At 37.9% G+C, this 26,738-nt stretch overlaps 1 protein-coding gene and 1 long non-coding RNA gene across 2 annotated transcripts in view; one reads left to right on the forward strand and one right to left on the reverse strand.

Annotated features, from left to right (window-relative positions):
* Positions 1-2,341: 2,341 nt before the first annotated feature.
* The window catches only part of LOC118350479 (uncharacterized), a 74,082-nt gene continuing 49,685 nt past the window's right edge, over positions 2,342-26,738 (forward strand). Inside the window, exons 1-2 of the long non-coding RNA XR_004804345.2 lie at positions 2,342-2,552; positions 12,349-12,482. This is a non-coding gene — a long non-coding RNA (uncharacterized LOC118350479). The remainder of the gene's footprint in view (positions 2,553-12,348; positions 12,483-26,738) is intronic.
* The window catches only part of SIM1 (SIM bHLH transcription factor 1), a 73,129-nt gene continuing 52,385 nt past the window's right edge, over positions 5,995-26,738 (reverse strand). Inside the window, exons 11-12 of the mRNA XM_049092415.1 lie at positions 14,529-14,931; positions 5,995-12,459 (exon numbers count right to left, since the gene is read on the reverse strand). Coding sequence (XP_048948372.1) covers positions 11,729-12,459; positions 14,529-14,931 — 1,134 coding nt within the window. The 3' untranslated portion in view covers positions 5,995-11,728. The remainder of the gene's footprint in view (positions 12,460-14,528; positions 14,932-26,738) is intronic.

Below are 26,738 nucleotides of genomic sequence, written 5' to 3' on the forward strand. Positions count from 1 at the left end.
TCCTGAAGTTGAACATTAGCACACTGAATACAGAATATATTAAAAGAACAATTTGAGCAGGTTTTGGCCAGCGATGCAGGGTTTTTCAACATTAGGAAAAAATGTTTCAAATTAGGAAATTAAGGAAGACACATATTATTATCTTGAATGCCAAAATGGTACATGCTAAAATTGAATATCTGTTATTGAGGTTTTCCAAACTTACTAATATAGAAATCAAATAATAAATAATTGCAAATATAGAAAAATAAAGATTCCTGTCTACCCAGAAAATCCAAAGGCATCAACTAAAAACTATTTGAAGTAACAAGAGTTGAATAAAATATCATTAGTATAAGATATACAAAAAATAAGCACTTTCCTAAACACTATCATTTCAAATTAAAAAAAAAAGTTATATAAAAAGATCCATGTGTTAGTAGATCACAAAATTATTCAGTACCTAAGAATAGAGTCAAGAAATACACAAGGCCTATACGAAACAAGATCTGAAACTTTATTAAAGGATAAGCATATAGTCTCATATACTACTGGGGGAAAAAATCCACTTTTACAATGTCTTGGGAGAGCAGTTTGGTAGTATTTATCAAAATTGAATATATTCTGAGTCAGCAGTTTTACTTCTAGGAATCTATTCTGCTGAAATTCAGTGACAGATGCAAAAGGATCTATTTGCAGAGATATTTATTATTTATGCGTATATAATGTAAAATCATGAATAAAAATAGGGAAAAAGTGGATCTCTATTAAAAAGGGAATAGGGCAGCCCGGGTGGCTCAGCGGTTTAGCACCGCCTTCAGTCCAGGGCCTGATCCTAGAGATCCAGGATCGAGTCCCACGTCAGGCTCCCTGCATGGAGCCTGCTTCTCCCTCTGCCTGTGTCTCTGCCTCTCTCTTTCTCTATCTCTCTGTGTCTCTCATGAATAAATAAATAAAAATCTTTAAAAGATTTTTAAAATTATTTATTTATAGATAAATATTTTATCTTTTACAAATAAAATAATTTAAAGTTATTTATTTATTTATTTATTTATAAATAAATAAATAAATAAAAAGAGAATAAATCGTGTTGCCTGGGTGGCTCAGCGGTTGGGCACCTGCCTTTGGCTCAGGTCGTGATCTCGGGATCTGGGATCAAATCCCACATCCAGCTCCCTGCATGGGAGCTTCTCTCTCTGCCTGTGTCTCTGCCTCTCTCTCTCAGTCTGTATCTCTCATGAATAAATAAATAAATCTTTTTTAAAAATAAAAATAAAAAGGGAATAAACCATGGCACACCCATACTATAAAATATTATATATCCATTAAAGAGAATAAAAGAGATACATAGAACCAACATGAAGGATGCCCATAATACATTGTTGAATGAAAAAAAATAGCAAAATTGTATGTATTCTTCTTATGACTGTAGCATGTCCACACTGTCAATTTTGTAACTAGCCTGTTGTTTTTATAATTCAAGAAAGATCCTACAACTCCTAGTGTGCTCTATAACTATCTTAACAGAAATATGAACCAAGTGCTGTGCGAGCCCAGAGAGGAAGTGTAAAACTTTCCCAAAAGGGAGTCAGACTTTAGGCATCACAGAAGAACTCCATGCCCTAAAGGGTGAAGAAGAATTTTCCCCATAAAGAATGGCTGTAAAGCAGTCCAGAGAACAGCCGGTACCAAGGCATAGGGGAGCGAAAGGAGTGGCACATTCCAAGAAGAGGGACACCTCAGAAACCTAGGGTGTCCAGGAGGGCCCAGACAGAGAAATGACCCAGGAGGTAGTTGGTGGCTCAGCTGTGAAGCACCTCGTGTGACAACTAAGGGATTTAAATTTCGTTCAGGTGCAATAGGGACACAAGAGAGCTTTTTAAACAGATGAAGTGTATAAAATCTGTGGGAGGAAGACTCTGCCAACAGGGAGGGAGATACACTGCAGAGAACAGGAGAAGGGAAATTAGAGGGTCTCAAAATCAGAACGTTGAAAGCAAATTGCAAACCCCTTCGCCCAAAGGAAAAAGAGAAAACCTGAGGCAGCTATAATCACGTTTATAGGATCCAGAGTATTATTCTGGATAATGAGAATTATCAAGGCTGGGTAGCACAAGCCACAGGAAGTTTCCTAACAGGGACCATAGAATGAAATGCAATAACCTGAAATATATTTACCAGGTTTCTGGTGCTGCATGGGGCGCTGTTCTGGGGCCTGGGGATGGAGGTAAGGGAGGGATGGGGAGCAGTCCCGCTGCTAACGGAAGAGCCCAGAGGAGCACACTCCAGAATGTGAGGGAGTAACTGCCAAGCTGGCTAAGGACATCAACCCTGGGGACTTCAGAAACAAAGGGAGTCTGAGGGGAGAGGGGGTTGTGGCCAGGGCCTGTCGGGGAAGCCACCAGAGGCAGGCTTCAGTGGAGGGGCAGCTCTGAGGGAGGTGGAGGAGGAGTGGAGGCCTTCTGGGCTTCTCCTCCACGCCCCCCCAACCATGAACATCTTGAGTCAGGGGCCCCCCTGTGTTTTGTCTGCGTCGCCAGGGGCTAGCTGGACGTGGAACATGGAGGCACTTGGTAAGTGTTAAGTGGAGGCTGACTGGAGGATGAATGAGGGGAAGTGGTAAGGGCAGGAGTGCAGTCTCAGAGCCAACCTCTACTGCTATACACTGGGGGGGGGGTCCCCAGGCCTTGCTTCTGAGGACGCTCACAACAGGTTTCGGGGATACTGGAGCCTTGACATGACATCCCCCTGTGACAGAGCAGAGGCACCTGGTTCATGAGATGGGTGGCCAGAAAAGAAGTGCAAAGACGCAGATGTATTTTGAGATGCTGGGAAGAGAAATCAAGATATTTCGGGGAAGCAAGGACCCCAGAGCCCTTGGCCTTCAACTCAGAGTAGGATTCAGATTGCTCCTGGGAATTAAAACAGCAGCTGTGAGAACTGAGCCAAGAGTAGCTGAGTAGGAAAGAGCTGGAGGCTGGGCTCATCTGGGTGTGTGTGTGTGTGTGTGTGTGTGTGTGTGTGTGCACACACACATGGGTGTGCATGCATGTGATATATACCTCATTTCGATGTTCAAAAGAACACTAGTACGTGTAAAAATCCAGGGGAGGAGCTGAGAGGAGGCAAAAAGGAAAGGACGGAGGGAAGGGTAAGTAGATGAAGAGAGCTGTGGAGGGATGGAAGAAGGGTCCAGAGAAGCATCAGGACCATAAGGAATAAGGATAGAACTTCATGCCTGGTCTCCATCTCCTCCTTTTAAAAAGTGTCACAGGAAAATTTATCGTTAGTTTTGTACATGTGACAGTGGCATGATGGCTATAGATGCATATGTTTTAAAGTTCTTCTCATTTAGAGATGGTCATTGAAGTAAAAATAATGTGTCTCTAAGATGAGATAAGCTGGAGAAAAAGGTAAAAAGTTGGAGCAATATCATACAACAGAAAAATCTCAAAAGGAGACCTGGCCATAAACCAACCAAAGGGACTATGAAAGAGTGCTAGAATTTTTCACTCATCTTATTTCCTTTTTGGGGACATTAAATGGAACAAAGGCAGTGTCCATGAAAAAAAATTAATTTCAAAAATAAAACATTCTATGTCTTACATTAAAAGACACCTGCTACAGGGCCCCCTGGGGGGCTCAGTTGGTGCAGCATCTGCCTTTGGCTCAGGTCATGACCTCAGGGTCTTGGGATGCAGTCCTGCATGGGGCTCCTTGTTCTGCAGGGAGTCTGCTTCTCCCTCTGCCCCTCTCTCTGCTCTTGCTCTTTCTCCTCTCTCTCTCTCTCTCTGTCTCTCTGCTTCTCAAGTAAATAATTTTTTTTAAAAAAAGATACCTTCTAAATATTTTAATTTTATGCAGGAAAAAATATCAGGATTAATTCTACAGTAGATGTATATAAGCAAGGTGCACAGGTGGATGAAAGATGTTTTTAAGTAATGTAAAAGCTTGCTAGTGTTCCACTTCTTCTCCTCACCACCCTAAAAAAAATTTCTTAGCTATTGATAACCTTTAATCATATAACAGAATTGCAAATGTTTATTAAAAATGTGTCCCTGACCTTTTAAATGAAAAGGTTTATTTGGCATGACACCATAGATAAACCTGTCTAGCCTACCTAATGGGGCATGTGACTAACACAGGAGGTGAAATTAGAAATTAGAGATGTAGAAATGCACCGAATAATGAACCTCAATTACTGTCTGGATGATTCTTCTCACATTAGATCCCAATTACTCTTTCCCAAGTGAACTCTGGAGATTTTACCCATAAGAAGACTCCTTGGGTTCATGTTGGAAAAAAAAAAAATATATATATATATATAATATATTTATCACACAAAGCTATCAGAAAATCCTCACCAGAAACTGAGAATGATTTCCTTATGGCTCAGGAGATACTGCCAAGATTTCCTTTAAGGTTTACTTAGATGGCACTCAAGTGAGATTCCCATATGGAATTATTCCCCACACAGGAGCCTGACCTGGGGGAAGCTGAACAAAGCAAAGATTACAAACTCCCAAAGCAGAGGCTGTTTTACATTTCTCCCACCCTGGATCTAATTCCATCGGTAAATACAGCACATGTTAAGTTATAAAGCATAATTATGAAAAGGCCAAGAAGTGCCACAAAGAATTGACCCTCCCGACACTATGAGGGAGAGGCCAAGGGCCAGGGATGGCTAAACAGGCTGCCCGGTTGCTGGCACCCAGGAGTTACCACAATCACCAAGGCAGCAAGATCCCAGCAGGCTTATGCTGTTGCTTAAAGACGTCTTATAGGAATCATCTATGTTCTGAGGAGCAGCCTTCCTGTCAGATAACTTTCTAGCTGTTTCCTTCAAATGAGGCAAACACATAATGTGGTAGTTTGCAACAGTCTAGTAAGCTCTACCCTCATAGTACCCTCAAAACCGGGCCCTTGAGTACAGGGCAGTATTGGCACATGTGTTCTTGGTGGTGTGGGCTTCGATTGGTCTTCATGCAAAAAGGAAAGGTTTTCATGAAATAAAGCAGAATAATTAACGACAATTATGAAAAAGCAATACTTGTTGGGATGCATACCCTGAAAATGTTGGGTAAAAAATCTATAGTGTTTTTTATGTATGTTTTTTAATTACAATTTAAACCACTTGTATTTTGTACATTGAGAGAGCCTCAAAAATTTTTTCAAATAATAAGGATCCTCTTAAGATACTCTACTTGTAATTAATTGTGCCGTAGACTTTTCTTGGTATCCGTGTTCCCATAAATCAGAATGCTCATTTGGCAGGAAGCAAAATAATATATGTTAAGGGGATAGCGGACTTGGCCTCTTGTCTCCCGCAGGCTAGCCATCATGTGTCAGTGGAATAATGGAGAAATAGCATCCCTAACCCTAAAACCATGCATGGGGCTGCTGGAGCCGCCCTTGGCCGAATTGAATGATATGTTTTATGCAACTGCCATGCACACAGTTTTCTTTTTTAATGACTTGAGAGCAGAATGAAGTAATGTTTTGGAGTAAACCTGCCTGGGTTCAAATTTCATCTCCACCATTGTTGGCTGTGTCACTAAGTTACTTAACGACTCAGTCTCACTTTCCTCATTAGTGAAATGGAGCATACGAATATCTCCTTCAGTGATGGTCTCCATTCAGACTTCAGTGATAATCTAAGCTTGGTTCAATGCCTGTTACATGGCAACTCAATAAATGCTTGTCATTTTTATGATTATCTAAAGAATTTCCACTTTCAAAGCACAAAAGGAAAATCAAGAACCCTCTCTACGTGCTTTCCTATAATGTCCTACAATGAGGAAGATTCTTGGTGTCTATTCCATTCAAGGCATATGCTAGGTATTCCATAAATGTAGATTAAATTGAAACTGCAGTTATTTTGAAGTATGAAGTAGTGAAAACAATTTTACTTTCAGAAACAAAAACACTAAAACAATTATTTACAGAATTATGGTAAAAAATATCTGATAAATGCTATATTAATAGTAATGATACTTGGGGCAGCTTTGTCAAAAAAGCTTTATGAAATACAAACATTTCCATTAAATTAAAAATATATTGTGTACGTTTGTCAAATTGGCTTATGGTTGACAGTTTCTAGAATACATCAAGATATATCAAAAACCCCTGGAGGGAAAAAAAACATGTTGGGTGCTATGAACTACCTGGAAATCTATTTCTATTTGACATAAATTACTAATTCTAGATTTAAAAACTACTTTGGATTCCAAAATCTAAATTATTCAAGATGTGTTTTTGAATGACAGCAAACTAAAAACAAACAAACAAACAAACAAAAAACTCTCATAGGTTTTCTTTTCCCTTGACATTAAAGATGTAATCCGTACTTTTAAATTTCTTGTTTATTTTAGCAAAAAGGGGATGTTCTAAATTGAGAAACCACTGAACATCCTAAAATGTTTTAAGCTGAGAAACCATTTTATAGTATCTATTGAAAAATCAGGCCCATTACTAAATAGTTACTATGTATTTGTGTAAGCTTCTATTGCTAGGTCTCCTAGAGTGTGTGTGTGTGTATGTGTGTGTGTGTGTTACCTATTCCAACAGAATCTAGAGCTAAAGGTGTTCTTACTTCTTTACAGTCCTAGTCTTCGAGTGGACAATCTGTTTTGTCCTATAGACTTCTCATTCAATGAATAATTCAGACTCAAACTGCATATTGGTAACTATATTTTAAACCAAAAAAATTCCTCACATAATAAATACATTTTATGCACATTAACTTCAAATTTACTTCAGAAAGCTATTTACAATATAAATAATTATAAATGGGAACACTTTGCAAGATATCATTGACATAGCTAATATTTTCTACTTTACATTCCAAAGTAAAAGTTCAAATTACAGATTTATACTACGATGTCACTAAAAACTATACATTGCAAGATGGTATTTGAAATATTGGCAATGAGTATCTTCTTTCACAAATATAATCCTTTTTATAGCATGTCAGTCAAAAAACAAACATAAAATATTTTATCTTTTTTGAAGTGCCTACTTATAAGTTTCACTTTTCGAAATATTTCCCTTTGGAAAAAAAAAAAACGGAAAAAAGTTACAGTACTTCTAAAAATTTTTCCACGCCAATTTCATTTCTTTTGAAATGTAAACACACCAGGGTTGTTGGTGTAAATCCAACTGTGATTAAATGTGTTCCAGATCAGCAAATTAGGACAAACTCTCCACTATATAGGTGTATGAAAGCAAAGTCCCATGCAACAAAATTGCAATAAATGAAATTGTGTTTGGTTCAAAATTATTAGGAATTCTTGTGTGAACCATCAGTTTTTAAGGAGCACAGCAGAACAGAGTCTTGTTACTTGCTTTACATCTGTGTGTGTGTACGTGCGCGCGCGCGCACACACACACACACACACACACACATAGCCTTTCTGCACACAGTCCTAGAGAAGGAACTCTGAACAAACCCCTATTTGAATACGAGCACAATATCACTTTTTGAGTTAAGCACTACCCGTACAACTCTTGTGCACAAGAAATGAGCACCACATGGTAATTTCCCCCAAGAACATCATTTTCTATGTAAGATACCCTCTGCATGAGTCAATAGTCGTTCTGTCATTCAAAGTTTAGAACGATGTCTTATCCTCCACACATGTCCCAGTAAGAACTAACCAGTAGATTTTGCTGTTTTAGAGTCAAATTCCTATTCACAAAAACTGACATTTATATGAAAGTTGAATCACTTATTTGGAGAGCCATAGGATTTACATTCTTTAAGTCATTCAGAAAATAGAATGTATATCTATATTGTATGATTTGAGTGGACTGGAGAACCAAATCTGGGCATTCAAACTTCTTTTAAACCAAAGAAAGTATATTAAAGTGTAAGTTATTCCACTGGGCAAGGTAAGTAACCCCAAAATAACCAAATCTTCAGTTTTCCAAATATCAGCATTCACTCTGTCACTTCCAAATACTACTAGTACTAATAGAATTGCACTGAATATCTTAGGAATGTCCTGCTCTTGAAAGAGAGAGAGAGAGAGCTATAAAATAATATATCTGTATTCAGAATGTCTCTTTAGCTATAGTGTCTTCTATCAAACTTATTTGGTCTAGGTCTTGGGAGGTAAAAAGCCTTTCTTTTTATTTTAAAATAACTATGCATATTTTCCAAATGACCTTTTATTGAATAGATCCTTATCCTCCATTTAAAAAAGAAAAGAAAATGGAGCATATTATCCTTTTCTGGAACATCCCATTAAAGCTTATTTTAAGTGGGATTCTCTGCCCAAAGGCAGCATGTGGCAGCAGGGTGTAGAGAGAATTAAGAATAGTACCCGATGGAAATATTCTGGCCCTATAAAATATAATCAAGAGAGAATAAGTGGGTTTTCTGTATAAACACTGAAAGCAAATTACCTATTGCATCCTGTCTCATTGTGAATATCACATCAGCACTGTATCATATTATCCTAGATCAGGCAATTACAGCTAAGAAAAGCTAGCCCCTTATAGTCAGCATAGTATGTCAAAAGACTTGTGAAACTGAAGGACACCTAAATGTCTAACCTGTAGTAATTATGACATTAATATTATGCCTCCAAAAATAACACATCAAATCTGTATGTTCTCAATAATTTTAATAGAATTTTTTCTCAAGGAACATTGGGGAAATATTGTTTTATTCCTTTGGTCATCCAAATTTTTAAATTAGGTGTGACAGGTAGATAAAGAAATTCCTATTAGAAAGCATGAATTTGTATCATCTAATCAGTTGCTACATATTAGACTAGTAGTTGGATATAGTACGTTTTTATGAAGCCCCAAGGTGATATAAAAATCATACTTCACTCTATTTCAATCTAGTATCATGATTCTCAACATTTGGCAAAGTGATGAAAATCAAGAATTAAAACTAAAGCAGACTTAAAGTTATTGGGAACATACATATTTTTATCTCTCATATTTTACAAAGACATAGAAAGATGACATCTTCGTTATGAGGAAATATGTTCCTGGACAGAACAAGATAATGTAGATTATAAAGACATTCTAACACATTTTTGTATATATTAAAAAGGTAGTTTGTCATAAACTGTCTCATCTTATTTTGGGATCACTTTGTAATAATCACGCCACAATGCAAAAATTGTAAGCTTATAATACTGTGGGCCTATAAGACATCACATGTCATGTAATAAATCTGCCACTATAAAATTATTGACGTGTAAATTAAATAAATGGTTTGTATTTAAAGCTGGGTTAGCCTACCAAAAAAACTTTTTTTCCTACCAAAATTTTTAATTAGGATGTAGCATAGTTACTTCTGTCTTCACTTAAAAATATTGGTCATACCATTTTAAAGAATGTAATTCTTTCTCATTACCCCTATTTGTAGAGTTCATAATTTATTTATCAATTAACTATCTGCCATTTTAAAATTTCATTGAAATCTCTTTAATGACATTCTTTTCTATCATATCAATTCCTTTTCCTTGATTCTTAAGATTCTATTTATTTTATAGCATCTGTCCCTGACATTTTTGGGAGAATGTATATCCATCAGTAAAACCCACCTGTATAGATGTCCTTTCCAAAATACACCATATTCTTCAGATATTTGTGTCTTTGAACCACTTATCCATCCACAGGATTCCCCCCAAAACTTTAGCATCCCTAAAACCTTACTTCGTGTTTCAAATTGTTCAAAAACCCAGGGGTTTTTCATGAATATTTTTCTCAAAATCACTGAACATTTTTGCTTCTATGTTTTAAAATGTAGTTTTTATTGTTCATTGAACTTTTTTGAAAGTATATACGATAACCACTTTCTCACTTGCACCTTTTCCATTTATGACACAAATGTCACTGTGTCATAACCAAGAAATATGTATTTAATTTCACGTAGCCTATTTTCTCATGTACAAACAACCCAGTATTCATCTCTCAGATTATCATCATTCAGATTGTCACCTATCTATAAACTGCCAAACAATTGTGTTAAACGATGGTCATAGAATACTAATCCCTGAGTGGTCAGTGTCATGTTCTGTCTTCAAAATTATCAGTCCATTTCTTCTAATACATTCCCCTCCTTGCAGATGGCAAGAGTTTCAGGCATGGGATGCCTAAGAAATACTGTCTATGAAACTTCTCTAATCACTCATGTCATTTTGCTTTGATTACTAGAGAATAGTACATTGAATAAATCTTACTTATTGTTTTACTCCCTCATTGGTTTCTACCATCTACATTTGGGCTCAACCAGAAAGTTGACTATAACTACACATGTCTACAAGAGCCCATGCACCTGCTGCAGTTACAAAGCACCTAGACCTCTGTAAGAGTGCAGAAAAGTCAGAATGATCCACCTTGCCAGCTGACAGCAGAGAGGTAACTGGTTGACCAGTGTAGTTTTGTCACACTGATGATCCACAGAATCATGGCATGTCAGAACGGCCATTACAAAGAAAGAAACTAGGACCCGTGCATGCTCAGTAATACATCGAAATTCCCAAAATAAATTAGGGGTCAGAACAGGAACCCAGAGGTCCTGCACTCTAGTCTGCTGGTTTTTCTACCGTATCACATGAACTTAAGACCAAATTTGTTGTTTTCAGCGTTCACAGACCATAAGGAAAATGAGCGCTTTGCATCCTCCTTCAATGGAAGCACACTCTTGCCCTTTCAACCACTTGTCTATCAGCCCACGCTTTTATCCTAGGCTCTCTCCTGCGGCTTTCCACATGTTGTCACATTTGCACATCTGTGCTTTGAAATGTCTTCACTTATACTGCTGCCAGGTAGAGCTCCACTGGCTTACCTTAGTTCTTTTTTGCACTTACCAGCCTCTTTTCTTGGTGAAGCGGTTTGAGTGTTTTATTTGGTTGTTTTTATAAACCCCAAATACATTGATTACATATTCTGAGCCTTAAATTGTGTTGAGCTGTCATTTCATTTCTCTTTGTCTCTGGCCTTTCCGTCTTTACTAAACTATTTCCAATCGGGCACACCAGGTTTTTGATGTGTGTCCCAACATCTCGGTGATTTTACTTAGAAAACCCTTCCTGCTATGTCAGTGTGATCCTGTTCCTTGTCTAACTCAGAAGTAAGGTGAAAAATCACCACTTCCTGATTGCTTATAATGGATACCAGGTGGAAACTCATTCTTGTACCATATCCAGAACCATTTCCCTAATTTATGCCTGAACCAAATGAGCTGGCTGGTTGAAACCACAATGAAGAAACCAGTACAAGATGTATCTCCCTCTTTCTTAGTTATTTTAGGAATGGAAATTTCTTTAATAAGCTAATGTGCTAGGGTTAAGAAAACTTACCCATTTGGGCTGTATTTAACGTATATAGTCTACATTTCTGCATATAAAGTTTACACAGCAGTTTGTGGATAGTGGTCTGTGTGTATGAGGTTTATTGGGTCATCACAATGCAATGCTGTCTTCCACCAGTCCTTTCATGTGGTATATATGCTCACTTAATCTACAAGAGTACTTTCCAATTCAAAATTTATCTATTCTGGTTCCCATATAATTAAAGGGGCAATTTATGTATTCACTTTAGCTCCATTATCTGTGTGTAACCCTGAATGCTAGTGCTCTTTGATTTCGCAGGAACACATGTCAAATATCCAGTAACTTAAATCATCCTCTCTAACCATCTGTGGCATAGTAAATGCTGGTAATGGGACATTAAACTATAAATATGTTTCAGAGATCCTTAAAGAACAAAATATTTTAGAAAAACATCAGCTTCCATTGGTTATTATAACAGATGTTCCCTTGTGTCCTTGTGCCGGGTCTGGCTGCATCCTTAGATGGGACGTTACATCAAAGTGTGAGCCATTACAGCCCAAGGAATAGTTTCTAATGGTTTCACTGTCATATAAGTGCTCCAGGGCATATCCAGTTAATGTGTACGCATGCTTATCAAAATACTGCCGGTGAGAACCAAAGCAGTTTGGAGAGACAGCAGGATGGTCTCCTGCTGTCTGATGTGGAGACATATCCGCATGTAGATAGTCTTTAGCTAGGATCAAACTGGATTTTGAAATGCGATCCGAATTGGGGCTACTTATTCGAGACAGTGCAGTGGGACTGTTGTCATAGTCATTTTCGTGGGGGCTCAGCATCTTTCCCTCTCTCTGCTGGATGTGGTCACATGGTGAAGTGTTGGCAAGAGCAGAGCCGTGACAGACTTCGCCTGCTGGTGGGGGCTGTTGGTAGTTTGCAAAACAGAGGGAGTGTTTTTTCCCAGCTCCATTAATGGAAGCCAGTTGGTCCGGGGGGGCTTTCCTTAGCTGCAGTCTGTTCTCTTCTTCTTTAATCATTTGCTGGGTGGCTCTTATCAGAGTTTCAATTTTGCTAGGTTCGTGTGGGCTACTTTGATACTGCTCAGGGCGATACCGGTCACCTGATTCGCTGGCAGACCCAGGGTCTGGAGAACTGACCACACTATCTTCATCCCAGTGACCTCGCCCTAGAAATCAGAAAAAGTAAAAAGTAAGTGGTCTCAAAATTCACCCCCCAAAATATCAGTGTATTTCTTTTTCCTCTTAAAAAAAAACTTTTATTTTTCATTTTCAATATGGGCACGAATTTTTGAAACAGACACAGACAGGCTCACATGACAAAGCGTCAATGTATTGTGCTGGCAGTCATGGTTCTCAGTGACTTTTAGGTGCGGATGAAATTTACCACAAGCTTTTTAGAAGGTTTGTGGGTTGTGGATGCCAGTTAGCAAAATTGCAGTGTGTTTATACCTCTCCATGTATGCATATCATTGGCCTTGTCTGAATGTAAAAAATAAAAGAAAAATGCATAGCATCTGGTTTATGATATTTTCTAGAGAAATGGCATGTTAAACTGATGCTTAGAAAATGCTTTCCACTGGGTTTGAGGAAGACAATAATAAAGACTGGACTACTTTCCCAATTCCAAATAAATCATCTAAAATGTTAAAATTATTAAATGTATCATAAAGAGTTACAATAAAGCTCTAATGTTAGTTTTAAAACTATCTGAGGGTTAAATATATATATATACATACATTTATGTATATATATAAATATACACATATATGTATTTATCTTATTCCAATCAAAAATATAAATATTGTCTCCTCAAATCTGGAGATATAAATCTCAGTTTCACATATGCTCACATGGTAACTTTCGTATCTTAGATTATTTCTGAAGTAAGGTAAAGAATAAATAAATATTTAAAATGTTAATAACAATCTCTTCTGAACCAAGGAGAGAGATCTAATGCAGAGGAACAATGCATCTGAAATATACTCCATAAACTACATTATTCTTAAAGCAGTGTGAAGTCCATACAAAAAGGGAAAAGAAAAGCAGGAAGGGACATATGAAAGCTGTAAACTGCTTAATGCAGAAGAGAAGCCCTGGATCACACTATTCATTGCTTTCCTTTTCCTTTTTCTTCTTATTTTATTTCTATTATTTTCTTCCAGCCCTTGTAGGTTAAGCCAGGATTTTCGCTTCACTCCATTCTTTGGCAAGCAATTGCCCTTTGCCCTGGGTTTCCATTACCAGCCTACCATACTAGAGAAACTTGAAACAAAGGCAGAAAAATAAAAAGCAAAACAGAAACAAATTAAAATCCTTCGTGGAAGGCAGTCAGTGCCTGGGTGGTATTTGACAGAAAGACTATGGGTGGGTACAGCATTGTCCAGCACATTTTCCATCCTCAAGACCCAGCAAGAAGAGAAATATCAGCCCAGTAGATCAATCTTTATGTCACTGACTTTTAATGCAATAGGGAGGGGGTCAGAGAGCTGCCTGGCCCCAAGCTTAGAATGGACAGAATGGGCTCTCCTTCACCACTTGGCTTTGAAATGAACAAAGAAGGGCGTTACTGACACTAACGGCTTCCACCACAGTGCCCATTTCTATGTGGTCGTAAGACTGCATAATAATCCCAGGGTAAAGTTTCCATGAGTTCTAGACATCACCCCATCTTTTACTCACAGAAGACATTGTGGGTTGTCCTAATAACGGTGGAAGGGGCTGGTGACCAGTATTGAATGCTCAGAGGGCCAGGAGGGTTAAAACACCTGTGAAGTGAGTGACAGGCCATAAGGCAAAGCCTGGCCTCCCCAACAGGTCAGTGGGGCCCTCATTGAGAAGCATTGCTAAATGAGCCCCAAAACTACAGAGGTCCACTTTTGAAGCACCAGAATACAGAAGAAAATAATACATAAGACCTTTAAACACATACATCTTACAAGTTCAAGAGACTTACTCCACAGTTGACTTTAATTTCTATACTTTTTATGATGTTTGCAACCGGAATAATTTTTACTCACCTATAAAATATAAATGCATTTGGCAACCATTAAGCAAAATCAATACACTTAAAAAGAGTGGGTTTGGTTTATAAAATCCGACTGGTGTTGAGTTTCTGATTTGTAAATTCAAAGGAGAAAACCACTAGGTCAGTCCCTTCTGTGTCAAACCTAGAATATTAGAAACTTGCCCAGGGGCCCAATGCCACCAGCTCAGGAGTCATTTCAACTGCCCTTACCGTGGATCCTGTGGACTGAAGCGATGTGAGGCATGCTGTTTTCATAGGCTTCTCTGCTTTCTGGGGAAGACTTGGTCAGGGGCAAGGCTGCCCGAGAGCCCCACCAGGGCTCCCTCCCGGACTGTGGCGTTCCCAGGAAGTACCTGCCTGCCTCACACCGGCCTCCCTCGCAGGCCTGGGTGTGGAAATGCCTCTCTTCCACCAGCCTGGAATGGTCCAGTGCAAAGCCGTAGCAGAGGGAGCTGCGATCAGAGAACTGTCTGTAGGCGCATGATGCATCATGCTGAGAGCCCGGCCTCTCCGAGGGGTCCAGGAGCTGTGGAGAGGCTGTGTCGGTCAGGGGACTTCCACCCCACTGGCTGTCGTGATCAGATTCAGATCTTTCCGTGTGAAATCCCGAATACTGAAACCAAGAGAGTGAAAAAAGTACATTTCAAAAAAAAAATATATATATATATATATAGCCTTTTTATTCCGCTAAGAACTACGAAGGTCCTATTGGGCTTAAGGCAACAAAATAAACTCTACAATCTCTAGCACCACGCTGGGCACCCCTGACTTGGAATCACTTAATCAGTCATGGTGCCTCAAAAGAAAATCCTATTAGCTGCTGAAAGGTAAAAATAATGAAGGAACTAAATACCAGGCGCTGTGGGAAGTGTTTCACGTGAGTGACCTCACCTAGTTCTTTAGTAACGCATTACATGAATAGAGAAATAAGACCCAAGAGAGAAAATTATTTGCTCAAGGCCACAGGTTAGCCGGTGGCAGAGTCAAGATTCAAACCCAAGTCCTCCATCACCACCCACGTGGTATTGCCAAAGGGAGGGTCCAAGATGTTTTATTTCAATTTGCTGTTCAGATTTTTTTTCTTATTTAAAAAAAAGACAAAACAAAAATAAGGTTTAAGGCCCCAAGGGCTGCACCTTCACTCTTCACACTGGACTGTTAACTCTCTGAGGGCCAGGCTGGCTACCTGATAGGATAGTTAACAAAGGCTTAGCTAATTCAATCACAATATAACTTTTCAAAAGACTTGCCCGTGTTGGCTGAACCTATTCACTAGGATATGTTCCTGGCTTCCTAAAGTAAGACTTCAGGTATGCATAGGATCATAGGACAAAACAGCTGCAGGCAATCCCTGTGCCTTGCTGGAATCACGCTACTCACCTGTTGCCAGAGTTATTTGATCTGGTGTTGAAAGAAAATGTAAAAGATTTTGGCAGACCTCCCTAGGAGGTATGCTCAGTTCAAAGTTCCTCACGAGCCACTCAAATTAGTAATATAATTTCGACTGGTTTTTGGTTACCTAGGCCAAACACAAGTCTAGGTACCATACAGAGATTACCCACCTTGCTAATAATAAATGCCATTTATTGAGAACTTACAGTATGTCTGACAGTTGCTAAGAATTATACACATATTATACCATTGAATACTCATAGCCACCCAGACAGTAACATATGTCCATTTTACAGATGGGGAAAGCGCATCACTGAGAGTTTTAATAAGATGGAATGGCCACCTCACAGTCTATCTGGTCTCAAAGCCTATGCTCCAACCATGATTTTACACATGAGATAAATCATTGTCAAGGAAGAGAGGAGAGAAAAAAGGATTCAATGTTAGAGACATATCCAGAAAAGCTTCAGGTACCAAAATACAGTGTCTAGAACCAAAATATGAGTTCATTACATTTTCTTTCTTACCCCAGGAGAAAAGGGGATGGATGTGTCGTGCTGTGGGAGGCCCAGGAGTAATGCAGGCAGCTCTGCCTGGGGGCTCTTGGAACCAGAGAGATGAGATACAGAGGTTCCTCTGGGGGAACTCCAAAGTATGCTAATAACATAGCATGTTCAGGAAAGAGTTCTACACAAATTTCGAGATCTTTCTGTTACCATATCTAATTATCACTTTAATTATTTTGCAAATGTATATATGGACTATCAGTATATTCCATCAAAAAAAAATAGTAAATGTAACTTCTTGCCCTGCAGAACTGTAAGATGAGCACAATGAGGCATCCCGAGGGCCACATCCCCTACATCACACCTCCACATGCTATCAGCCCTTTCACCCCTTGAACACCAGCCTCTCACTTTATATGATGTCACCTTCACTTTCGCCGAGTAAGCATAGGCACCCCTTCTCCTAATCGAGGGAGAATCAGAGTGCTATACATTTGCCCTTTGGTAACACCATTTGTGCACTTGCCTAGGAAAATTTTAGACCACTGGTGCTCTTCCAAGCTAGGAATTGCCCAGACTCTGCTTGTTTTGATAAAAGTATAAACCAGGCCTATTTCTGAAGCACTCTAGTCAAGACTTTTGAGCCTTGTTGAGAGGAGAAAAAGCTTTCCCTGAGTGTATATGGGAAAGTGCTATTGGCGCAGCAGAGAAGAACATTATGTCCTTCGCTCACAAAGAAAATTCAACACAAAGCAACCCTGACATACATGAGGTACACATTTCAAGAGCACCCAAAGAAGAATTTGATGGATAAGCCTCTTGTCAATAGTCAGGAAGCAATGACAGCAAGTACACTGCCTTTGAAGCAGGCGGAAGTTGGGTGGTTGAGTTAGACCAAGAAGATCTGACACGGCTTTAGAGGTACAGAGGAAAAGCCTAGGTGCAAACCTTGTTTTTCAAGGCCTGTAAACTTGCACCTGTGTGTACCATCAACCCTCTGAGCCAGACTCACCCCTTTAAAAATGAATATGAGATGTAAACTCTGTTGAGAATACTACAGACCCATGAATTGATCTGAAAAATTTCAGATGTTCATCAGCTCTTAAGGAAAGAGAGAGCAGAAAGGAAGGCGGGCAAAATGTGCCACACAATCAGTGAAAGGTGCGTAGGAAGGCTCCAGGCCTTCCTCAAACCTACCTTTGCTGCCTACTACACAGTCAATCTTGGCCAACTGACTTAATTTCTTTTGTCCCAAAAGGAGAAGGCTCATGATGACACTTAACTTACCAAAGGCCAAACCACAATGGGGACCATGTGACAGAAGAGGAAATAGGGATAGGGAGCCAAGAGAACCTGGTTCTAGGTGCACCCCTGCTTGTAACTCTTAGGGTAAACTTAGACAAATTACTTTACTTTTCTTAGCCTCACCTGTATAATGATATATTGGATTAGATTAGGTGCTCTCTAACTTGTCTTTCACCTTTAAAATAATATATGATACAATCATTATTTGATATCCTTTCTAATGTTGAAACATGAGATTCCTATGCCTGCCTTTCTATTTTACTTATTTAAAAGAGATAAATTATTTAGAACTATAATCCAAGTCCAAGAATTTTTATTGTCATGGTTATAAAAAGAAAGTTGTTATGTAAGTTTTATTTTACTATTATGTAAATTTTACCCCCAAGTGTCCCCTTATGGCACAAGTTTTATAGGGACTGCATGATGCCTTTTGGTCAATAAATTATTATATTCTAGAGGCTTCTGGCAGGATAATGGCAGCCATTTGAATCCGTACCTCTTCACATATCCTAGCCCCAGAACAAAGAGCACAAATTGAATCACCCATAACCCATGCTATCGGCATTACTTGGAAGCAGAGAGTATGCTAAACTTCAGTTTATAAAAAATAAAAATAAAAAGTCAAACAGCAACCACTATGAAACTTTGGGTCCAGGGAGTAGGGTAAGAGCAGATGTAAGAGACTCTGAGAGAGAGACAGAGACAGAGAGGAGAGAAAGAGAAGTTTGAGAGACAGAGAGAGAGAAAGGAGAGAGAGAGAAGTTTAGGACACAGGCAAAACAGACAAAATTGTCCACAGAAAGAAAAAGTACACCGCAAATAAGTGCCAAAATGAGAACAGAAGTCAGTATCTGGTAGTTCATGGCACTAGCCCCAGGAAAAGGGCTCAAAATCAAGTAAAATCTAAGGTAGCAGCCTGGGACAAGTGTTATTTTCATAAGAGACGAATGTAAATTGAGAATGGGTTGTGTCCATAAAAGAGATAGCAGTGAAAAGAAAGGAGGAAGAAGGGGAAATTAAGGATCCAGAAGACAGGAAAGAAAAACAAAAGACAGGAATTCCTTCTTTCTACTGCCTCTCTACCATCATCATCATCCATGTACACAACTGTATTTCACAAAATTGACAAGACATGGTACTCTTAAAATAATAACCCAACCCTTGAAGTGTTAAGGAGTAGGGAAAAAAAACTAAATTCAGTATAAAACTCCTGTAGGGGAAAAAAAAAAAAAAACAAAAAACCATGAAATGGAAATACAATCATCTCAGCTGTTAGAAATTCTCGTCAAATAACCAACTATGTCACAAAGGAAAGTTGTAAGACAATATACCAAACTGAAATAAGTACCTTTGACGAGCAGACATGATACACTTGAGTGCACACACTCAGAATCAGAAATTTTAAAACTAAGAAATGGACCCCAAAACCCCATCCAACAACAACAAAACGGGGAAAAAATGCAGGGAAAACTGACCAAATTCAAAGAAATTGAATAAACGAAGAATTAGCTACAAGTTGTGAAAAGGGTACAGATTTGAATGAAAACTTAATGAGGGAAATTGAGGATGAGCTGGAAAACATGTAAGGAAACAAAAATTGGATACAGAAAATTAAAAGGTCAAAGTGGTTGAAAGAAGATAGAAAAGGTCAAAGATATGCAAAGTGTTTATGTAGAAGGCAAAGGAACTAGAATTGTTATAACAATTTGAAAAATGAGAATAAAGTGAGAGAGAGAATCTGTCTGCCCAACTTCAACACTTACCATATACCTAGAATAATCATAACTGTGTGGTATAAGTAGAAAAATATATTTACAGATCAATAAAACAGAATACAGAACCCATAAAGAAACCCATATAAATATGCCCTGCTGATTTTTTACAAAGGAGCAAAAGCAATTCAGTAAAGGAAAGACAGACTTCTCAACAAATGGTGGCCAGAATAATTGGACATCTACAGGCAAAAATAAAATGAACTTCAACCCACATCTCATAACTTATATAAAAATTAACTCAAATGAATCACAGACTTATATATAAAATAGAAATATATAAAAGACAAAATATAAATATAAAATTGTAAAACTTGGGATCCCTGGGTGGCGCAGTGGTTTAACGCCTGCCTTTGGCCCAGGGTGCGATCCTGGAGACCTGGGATCGAATCCCACGTCGGGCTCCCGGTGCATGGAGCCTGCTTCTCCCTCTGCCTGTGTCTCTGCCTCTCTCTCTCTCTCTCTCTCTGTGTGACTATCATAAATAAATAAAAAAAAAATTAAAAAAAAAATAAAATAAAATTGTAAAACTTTTAGAAAATAACAAAAAAGAGAAAATCTTTAAAATCTGGGGCTAGGCAAAGACTTTTCAGACTTGGTACCAAAAATATAATGCATTAAAAAGTTTTGATAAATTGGACTTGATCAAAATTGAAAACTTTTGCTTTGTAAAAAAAATTCTGTTAAAAGGATGAAAAGACAAGCTGTGGACTATCATTAGCAATTAAGGGATGCAAATTAAAACCATAATTAAATATCACTACCTATTAGACTGGACTAAAATTAAAAATAGTGAAAACAACAAATGCTGACAAAGATGCAGCAAAACTGGATCACCCAAAAATTGCTGGTGGGAATGTTAAATGATACAGCTGCTCTGGAAAACAGTCTGACAGTTTAACAACAACAACAAGAACAAAAACCTTAAACATACAACTACCATATGCAATCTTGGACATTTTTCCAGACAAATGAATATTATAGTCATATAAAAGCCTATACATATATGTCTAGAACAGTACTTTTTTTCCACTTTCTGGTCCTCCTTTTTTTAAAGATTTATTTACTTATTTGAGAAAGAGAAGAAGCACCAGCAGGAGGGGCAGAAGGATAGGGAGAGAGAGAGTATCTTAGGCAGATTTGGAGCTGAGCTCAGGGGCTTGATCTCAGGATGCTGAGATCATGACCTGAGCTGAAACCAAGAGTTGGACGCTTAATGGACTGAGCCTCCCAGGCAGCCCTGTGGTCCTCTTTGTTATTGTGCTCTTCCTTTTTTAAGTTATTTTTAACTCTGGTAAAATGCACATAAAATTTCCAATGTAACCCATTTTTAAGCCTACATTTCAGTGACAGTGAGCATGATCTCACTCCTGTGCAACCATCAGCACCATCCATCTCCAGAACTCTGTCCTGCAAACTGAAACTCTATAGCCATCAAACAATAACTCCCTATTCTCCCCCCCTTCTAGCCCCTGGAAATTACCACTCTACTTTCTGTAAGGGAAAAACAAATGAATCCCAGGAGCCCCCAAACTGGCCTATCATTGGGTATTCCCAGAACCTAGCCACCTCACAGATCTTTCTGACGCATATCTAATCACACCACTTTCTTGCTTCAAATCATCTTTTCTATGTCTATCTGCCTATGCATCAAATAACACCTCAATATCACCTACATACAGAAAAACTACAGGAGATGCAAGGAGAAATAGGAAACTAAGAAACCACTCTTTCAGTGTAAGACAAGTAAAGTAGTTCTTTTCTAAAAGACCACAGAAGAAAAAAAAATCAGTTAAAGTTTAGGGCTATCAATCAAACTTTACACACTGATAATACAGAATAAACCTTCATGTATATGATTAATCATCAAAATTGATCAAATAGTAGGTCACAAAGGGAGCCTCAGGTAATTTCACAAAGTATAAATATTATAAATAACACTGACAATGATGAATAAAAAATAGAAATCAAAACAATTTTTGACTATAAAAAATAGAAATTCAAAACTATTTTTTATAAAGCTCTTTCACCCAAATCCCCCCACTACCAAACCATTAAACAACTCTTGGGGAAAATGGGCAAATACAAACATAAACTATAGATTTTTCTGGGGAAAAGATAGTGAAGATATTATGTCTGGACTTACAGGATACAAAGCTAACTTAATAACAATGAGAGAATAAAAGTAAGTTCAATTCTCAATTCAAAAGCTAGAAAGAGAAAAGAAACCAAAAGAAAGCAAAATGAAAAATAACCAAAAGATATAAACTGGTTATTCACAAAAAAAGCAAAAACTCCTAAACATATGAAAAAATAGTTAACCTCTTAATAAAATAAATGCAAATTAAAACAGCACTGAGATACTATTTCTTATCTATCAGACTAGCAAAACTTCAGAATCTTGACCGTACACTGACAGAGTGTGGGGAAGCAGCTGCTCCCACATATTGCTGGTGGGAATGCAAGTGGATACAATTGTTCCCCTACCGAGGAGGGCAATTTGGCAATTCTTAACAAAAATTGCAATTTCCAGGGCGCCTGGGTGGCTCAGTTATTTGAGTGACTCTTGATTCTGGCTCAGGTCATGATCTCAGGGTCCTTGTATTGAGCCCTGTGTGGGGCTCCTCACTCAGTGTGGAGTCTGCTTGAGAATTCTCTCTCCCTCCACCCCTCCCCGGACTCTCTCTCTAAAATAAATAAATCTTAAAAAAAATTTTTTTTAAACTGCAATTTCCCACTTCTAAAGAATTATTAGACCAAGCAATACACCTTGAAGTACTAAGGCTTAGGTAAAGAGGCATCATATATGGAACCTACTATGAAATGATTCAGAAAAAAATAAATAATGAGGAAAAGAGAGAATCAAAATGATAAAGCAAATATAGCAAAATGTTAAGTACTGGTGAACCTAGGTTTCATATGTAGGAATAATTTCCTATCCTTGCAGCATTTCTTTATGTATAAAATCATTTTCAAAACATTTTAAAACTTAAAAATCCCATATAGTACACTGATTATTTTATTTATAGAATAATTAGAGACAAAGCTATTAAATGAAAAATTTTTTTTCTGAAGAAATGGAAACTTGCCCCAAAAAGCTGTAACTTAATTATATAGATATTTTTGTTTTTCATTACTGGTGATCAATATTTTGTGCATAAAAATGTAATTTTAAGTTATCAACTAGGGATTCCAGTAGAAACGACATTGGACTCAGATATGGGAGGACCCTAGTCTACTATCACGTGACTATGCAGTAGTAAACCTATGCACTACTGCATGACTTGTACAAAAGACCACTTTCATTGGGTCTTGGTTTTCCCATCTCCAGAATAGGAACAGACTATCTACACTGTGGGATTGGAATGAGGAGCAAATAAACAATACATAGCAAAGCACTCTTAAAAATGCAAACATGTTACAGATACATATGTATTATGTAAATGTCCTTAATTAATAACTTTCACTTGGGTAAACAAGAATGGTTATCCTACCAGCATCTTGTAAAAACTGTTTTTTTCCATAGACTATATTATCTAGAGGACATATTTTTCAGTCCCACTCAACAGGTATGCAAAAGATAAAAAAACATATATGTTAGAGGATAAAGAAATCAGGCCACTGGCCAATCACCTAAATACTAGGTGTATTCCTTCCAAATACTAGAATTCCTTCCAAATATTCTGATTTTCAAAGCTGAAATGAACTTTGGTACCACTGGTTCTTATTGCTTAAGCTTTGATTCAAAGCTCAAAGATGTGTTTTAAGGGTGGAGAGATAATGGAAATCATGATGGACTGGAATACATGCAAGCCCTGTAGACGATTTCTCTAACAATTTTGGCATCCATACTATTTTCTAGTAAAACAAAATAATGTTTTAGGAGCTATAGAATATCTGCCAGTCTTTGAAAAGGTAAGGGCATTTTTTCCTATATATAATGCTAAGAAACTGAATGATTTAATTCCCTATTTTATTTTTTTTTAAGATCTTATTTATTTATTCATGAGAGACACAGAGAGAGAGAGGCAGAGACACAGGCAGAGGGAGAAGCAGCCTCCATGCAGGAAGCCCGACATGAGACTTGATCCCGGGTCTCCAGGATCATGCCCTGGGCTGAAGGCAGCGCTAAACCACTGAGCCACCAGAGCCGCCCATAATTCCCTATTTTATTTAATTAGGTCAATCAAAGAAAGTTCACTGAAAATTAATTTGGGGTTAATTTTGCTGAAACCTCTGTTTTTCTTTCTTAGAAAATGTTTTGTCATTCTGAATACTCCGCACCTTAACTTATCCCTATTTCTTATTTAAAATTTAATTTTCAAAACAGACATTCATATTGGCAAACTAAAAAATAAGTCATATGAAAGATGTCCTTGTTCTCATGAGATATAAAACTAAATGCCACCCACCAAAGGTAGGCTAAAGCTGGCAGGCAAAGAGCTTGGATGACTGCCAGAAATGGATGTCAAATGACATCCATACCTCCCAGCTCCCCTTCTTGGGATTCATATCACAAAAGGATCTTCCCTTCCAGAACAGACTGATATCTCATCTGGTTAAAGGTCTAAGCCATCAACTGGCACTTAATATGCATCCAATGGGAACTCTGCAATAATTCATCCTGTGATATATTCTAATATTTATTGAGTGCCTACTATTTGCAGAGTAGTATGCCTGGTGATATGAGAAATGCAGCCCCACCTTCACACTAGTGACCAGAACATAAACAGTGCACAGAACATAACTTTAATACAAGTTAGAAAATGGCGTAGGCCCTGATTAAGGAGAAAAGCAATATAGTTTAGGAGTTCAAAGAAGGGAGCCATTTCTCTCTCTTAACACTGTAGTTGCTTGGGAAGGTAAACAGGAGTTTATGATTGATCAAGAGGCAATTGACTGTATGGTTCGCATATGCTAACTAATATCCATAACAACAATAGCTACCATTACCAAATACTTGCTATGTGCTAGTCACTCTGCTGAGATCCCACGGACATTATCTTATTAAAGGCTAACATCTTAAAAGTATTATTAATCCCTTTACAGATGCAGCAAATGAAGCTCAAAAAACAAAAAATTTGCCCAAGGCCACATGACTGTGACATTTAAGAGGAGGGATTCAATTCTAGAGAGCCCTTGCTCTTTCCCATTCTCCAGACTCTTCTAGAGACATGGTGTATTTAGATACTGAGACAACAGTGTCCCACCCTCTACACAGTAATGGTGCCGGGTCCCCAGGTGTGTCTTCACATAGGAGACTTTCTCTAAACACTATGCTCTAGACCCTTGAGCGATGTCCTCTCATCACAGAAATGTTTTTCCACCACAATCCCACCCACAGATAGTCTTCCTTCAATACCAGTCATGAGGTTCCTTCCAGACAGGTGCTCTGCATTCATCCGGATGTGCCAGCAACCATCCAACTCAAGGAAAAAATGCCAGATGTTCCAACAATAGATGTTACAGTTATCTATTTTTATTCTGGCAACTCATTGAGGTTTTTATCATTTCTAGCTGTAAAATATAGAGAGAGACCCTCTTATGGTAAAGTCCTGTTTTCCATGAAAAACTTTCACTCTATCAGGCATGAGCAGCTTTCCTCTTGATTTGTGTCTGAACCATGAGAAAAAACATCACAGATGCAGACTGCATTGTACTAAGAACATATGCATGCTTTTAAATCACTTTTATCTTACTTTTTACTAATGTAACCCTGAAACATAAAATATGTTCTTTTTTTTCATTCACTGTTATGGGAAGAACAGATGGTAAAAGGGTTAGATTAAAGTAATACAGCATGTCCATTAAAATAACCCCCACTGCTGGGGATGCTTCCCTCAAACAGGAGTTGTGTTTACTATAAAGAACGGCTTTGGCTTAACACAAATTGGAGATTGCCAGGGGTTTTCTCAAGGATAAACAGAAGGGTAAGAGAAAAACTAACATCAAAATAAAATGCATTTTAAAACAACAATTATGCAGGTTATTTTGCTAATCTGAGAAGCTGAGTGAAAACACGTGCCTGTGATAATGTAACAGAACAGCAGTGAAATAATAGAGGCCGTTTCTAACTTGAAAAATTGTACTACCGAGAAGTCATAACTAACTGAAACTGCAAAAAGGATGTCAAGCAGACATTATTTTCTACATTCCTGCACTCCTACTAGTGGTAGGTAGAAATTTCTTGCTCCACTTATTTCTAAGTTACTGTCTTATTAATCAACAGCAAGAATTATTCTGTATAGACTACACATTAAGAAAGGCTAAGTATAACAATAACTTGTACACAGCAAAATATTTAGCACTGGAAAAGAAAATCCTTATGAATTTTTTTATGAAATCCAGTTTAATTTAAAGTTAAGCTCTAGGGCAGCCCGGTGGCTCAGCAGTTTAAGCGATGCCTTCAGCCCAGGGCCTGATCCTGGAGACCCAGGATCGAGTCCCACATCAGGTTCCCTGCATGGAGCCTGCTTCTCCCTCTGCCTATGTCTCTGCCTCTCTCTCTCTCTCTCTCTCTCTCTCTCGGTCTCTCATAAATAATTTCTTTATTTATTCATGAGAATAAATAAATCTTTTAAGAAAACATTAAGCTCTAAAATAAACTTCCTCAAGAAAAATTAGAGAACACATTTTAAAAGAAAAAAAAATCAAGTGAGTCACATACCAGAGTCAAAGATGGTTTTACTAGAACTGAGCAATAAAGATTTCCATTTATACCATAAATAACTAGAAAGCAAATACAGACTCAAAATTCAGACTCAAATTTAGCAATTTTAAATATTTTGGCCATTTCTTCCTTCATTTGGAAAATAGTATTGTCAGTTTCTCATATTCACTGTTTAAAAATATGTTCACAGGATTTTCTCTCATTATTTTTGTGATTTGCTCCACTTATAACCATAATTTATTGTAACATTGCTTTTAAATTTAATCCACATTTTAGTTATTTTTAGCTCAAAGAATATTCTGGTGAGGAATCTTTCACACCTGTGAGTTCCCTGATATATTTCATGAAGTAGAAACATGGGAAGTTTTTCAATGTGCCTCAAGTACGGTTTGGAACGTCATAGGCCTTCTCTTAATCCACCCCCCACAGTTACAGAAATGTTCCTGGGATCTGGTTCACTCATTTTTCTCACAGAAAAGTAACCATAGTTGACATCTCATTAGCTGTCAGGGTGATGTGCAGCTGGAAGGGAACCAGCACTCCGGACCTGAGGCCAGATTTCCTACAATGTAATTCTATAAGGAATCATAGTCCTATAGGGTTCCATATGGAGAGAGCTGTTCCCAAACCACCAAATCCACAATCCACATCCTTTTGTAAATCCAAAGGTAAAGTCCTAAAGGCTTGCAGGCATTTTCATTACACTGAAGATTTTAAACAGGTAATAAACATATTTGAAGAAGTATTTAATTAAGCCTTTTATGTCATGGCATAT

Source organism: Canis lupus, chromosome 12, assembly GCF_003254725.2.
Source record: "Canis lupus dingo isolate Sandy chromosome 12, ASM325472v2, whole genome shotgun sequence".
Taxonomy (NCBI): domain Eukaryota; kingdom Metazoa; phylum Chordata; class Mammalia; order Carnivora; family Canidae; genus Canis; species Canis lupus.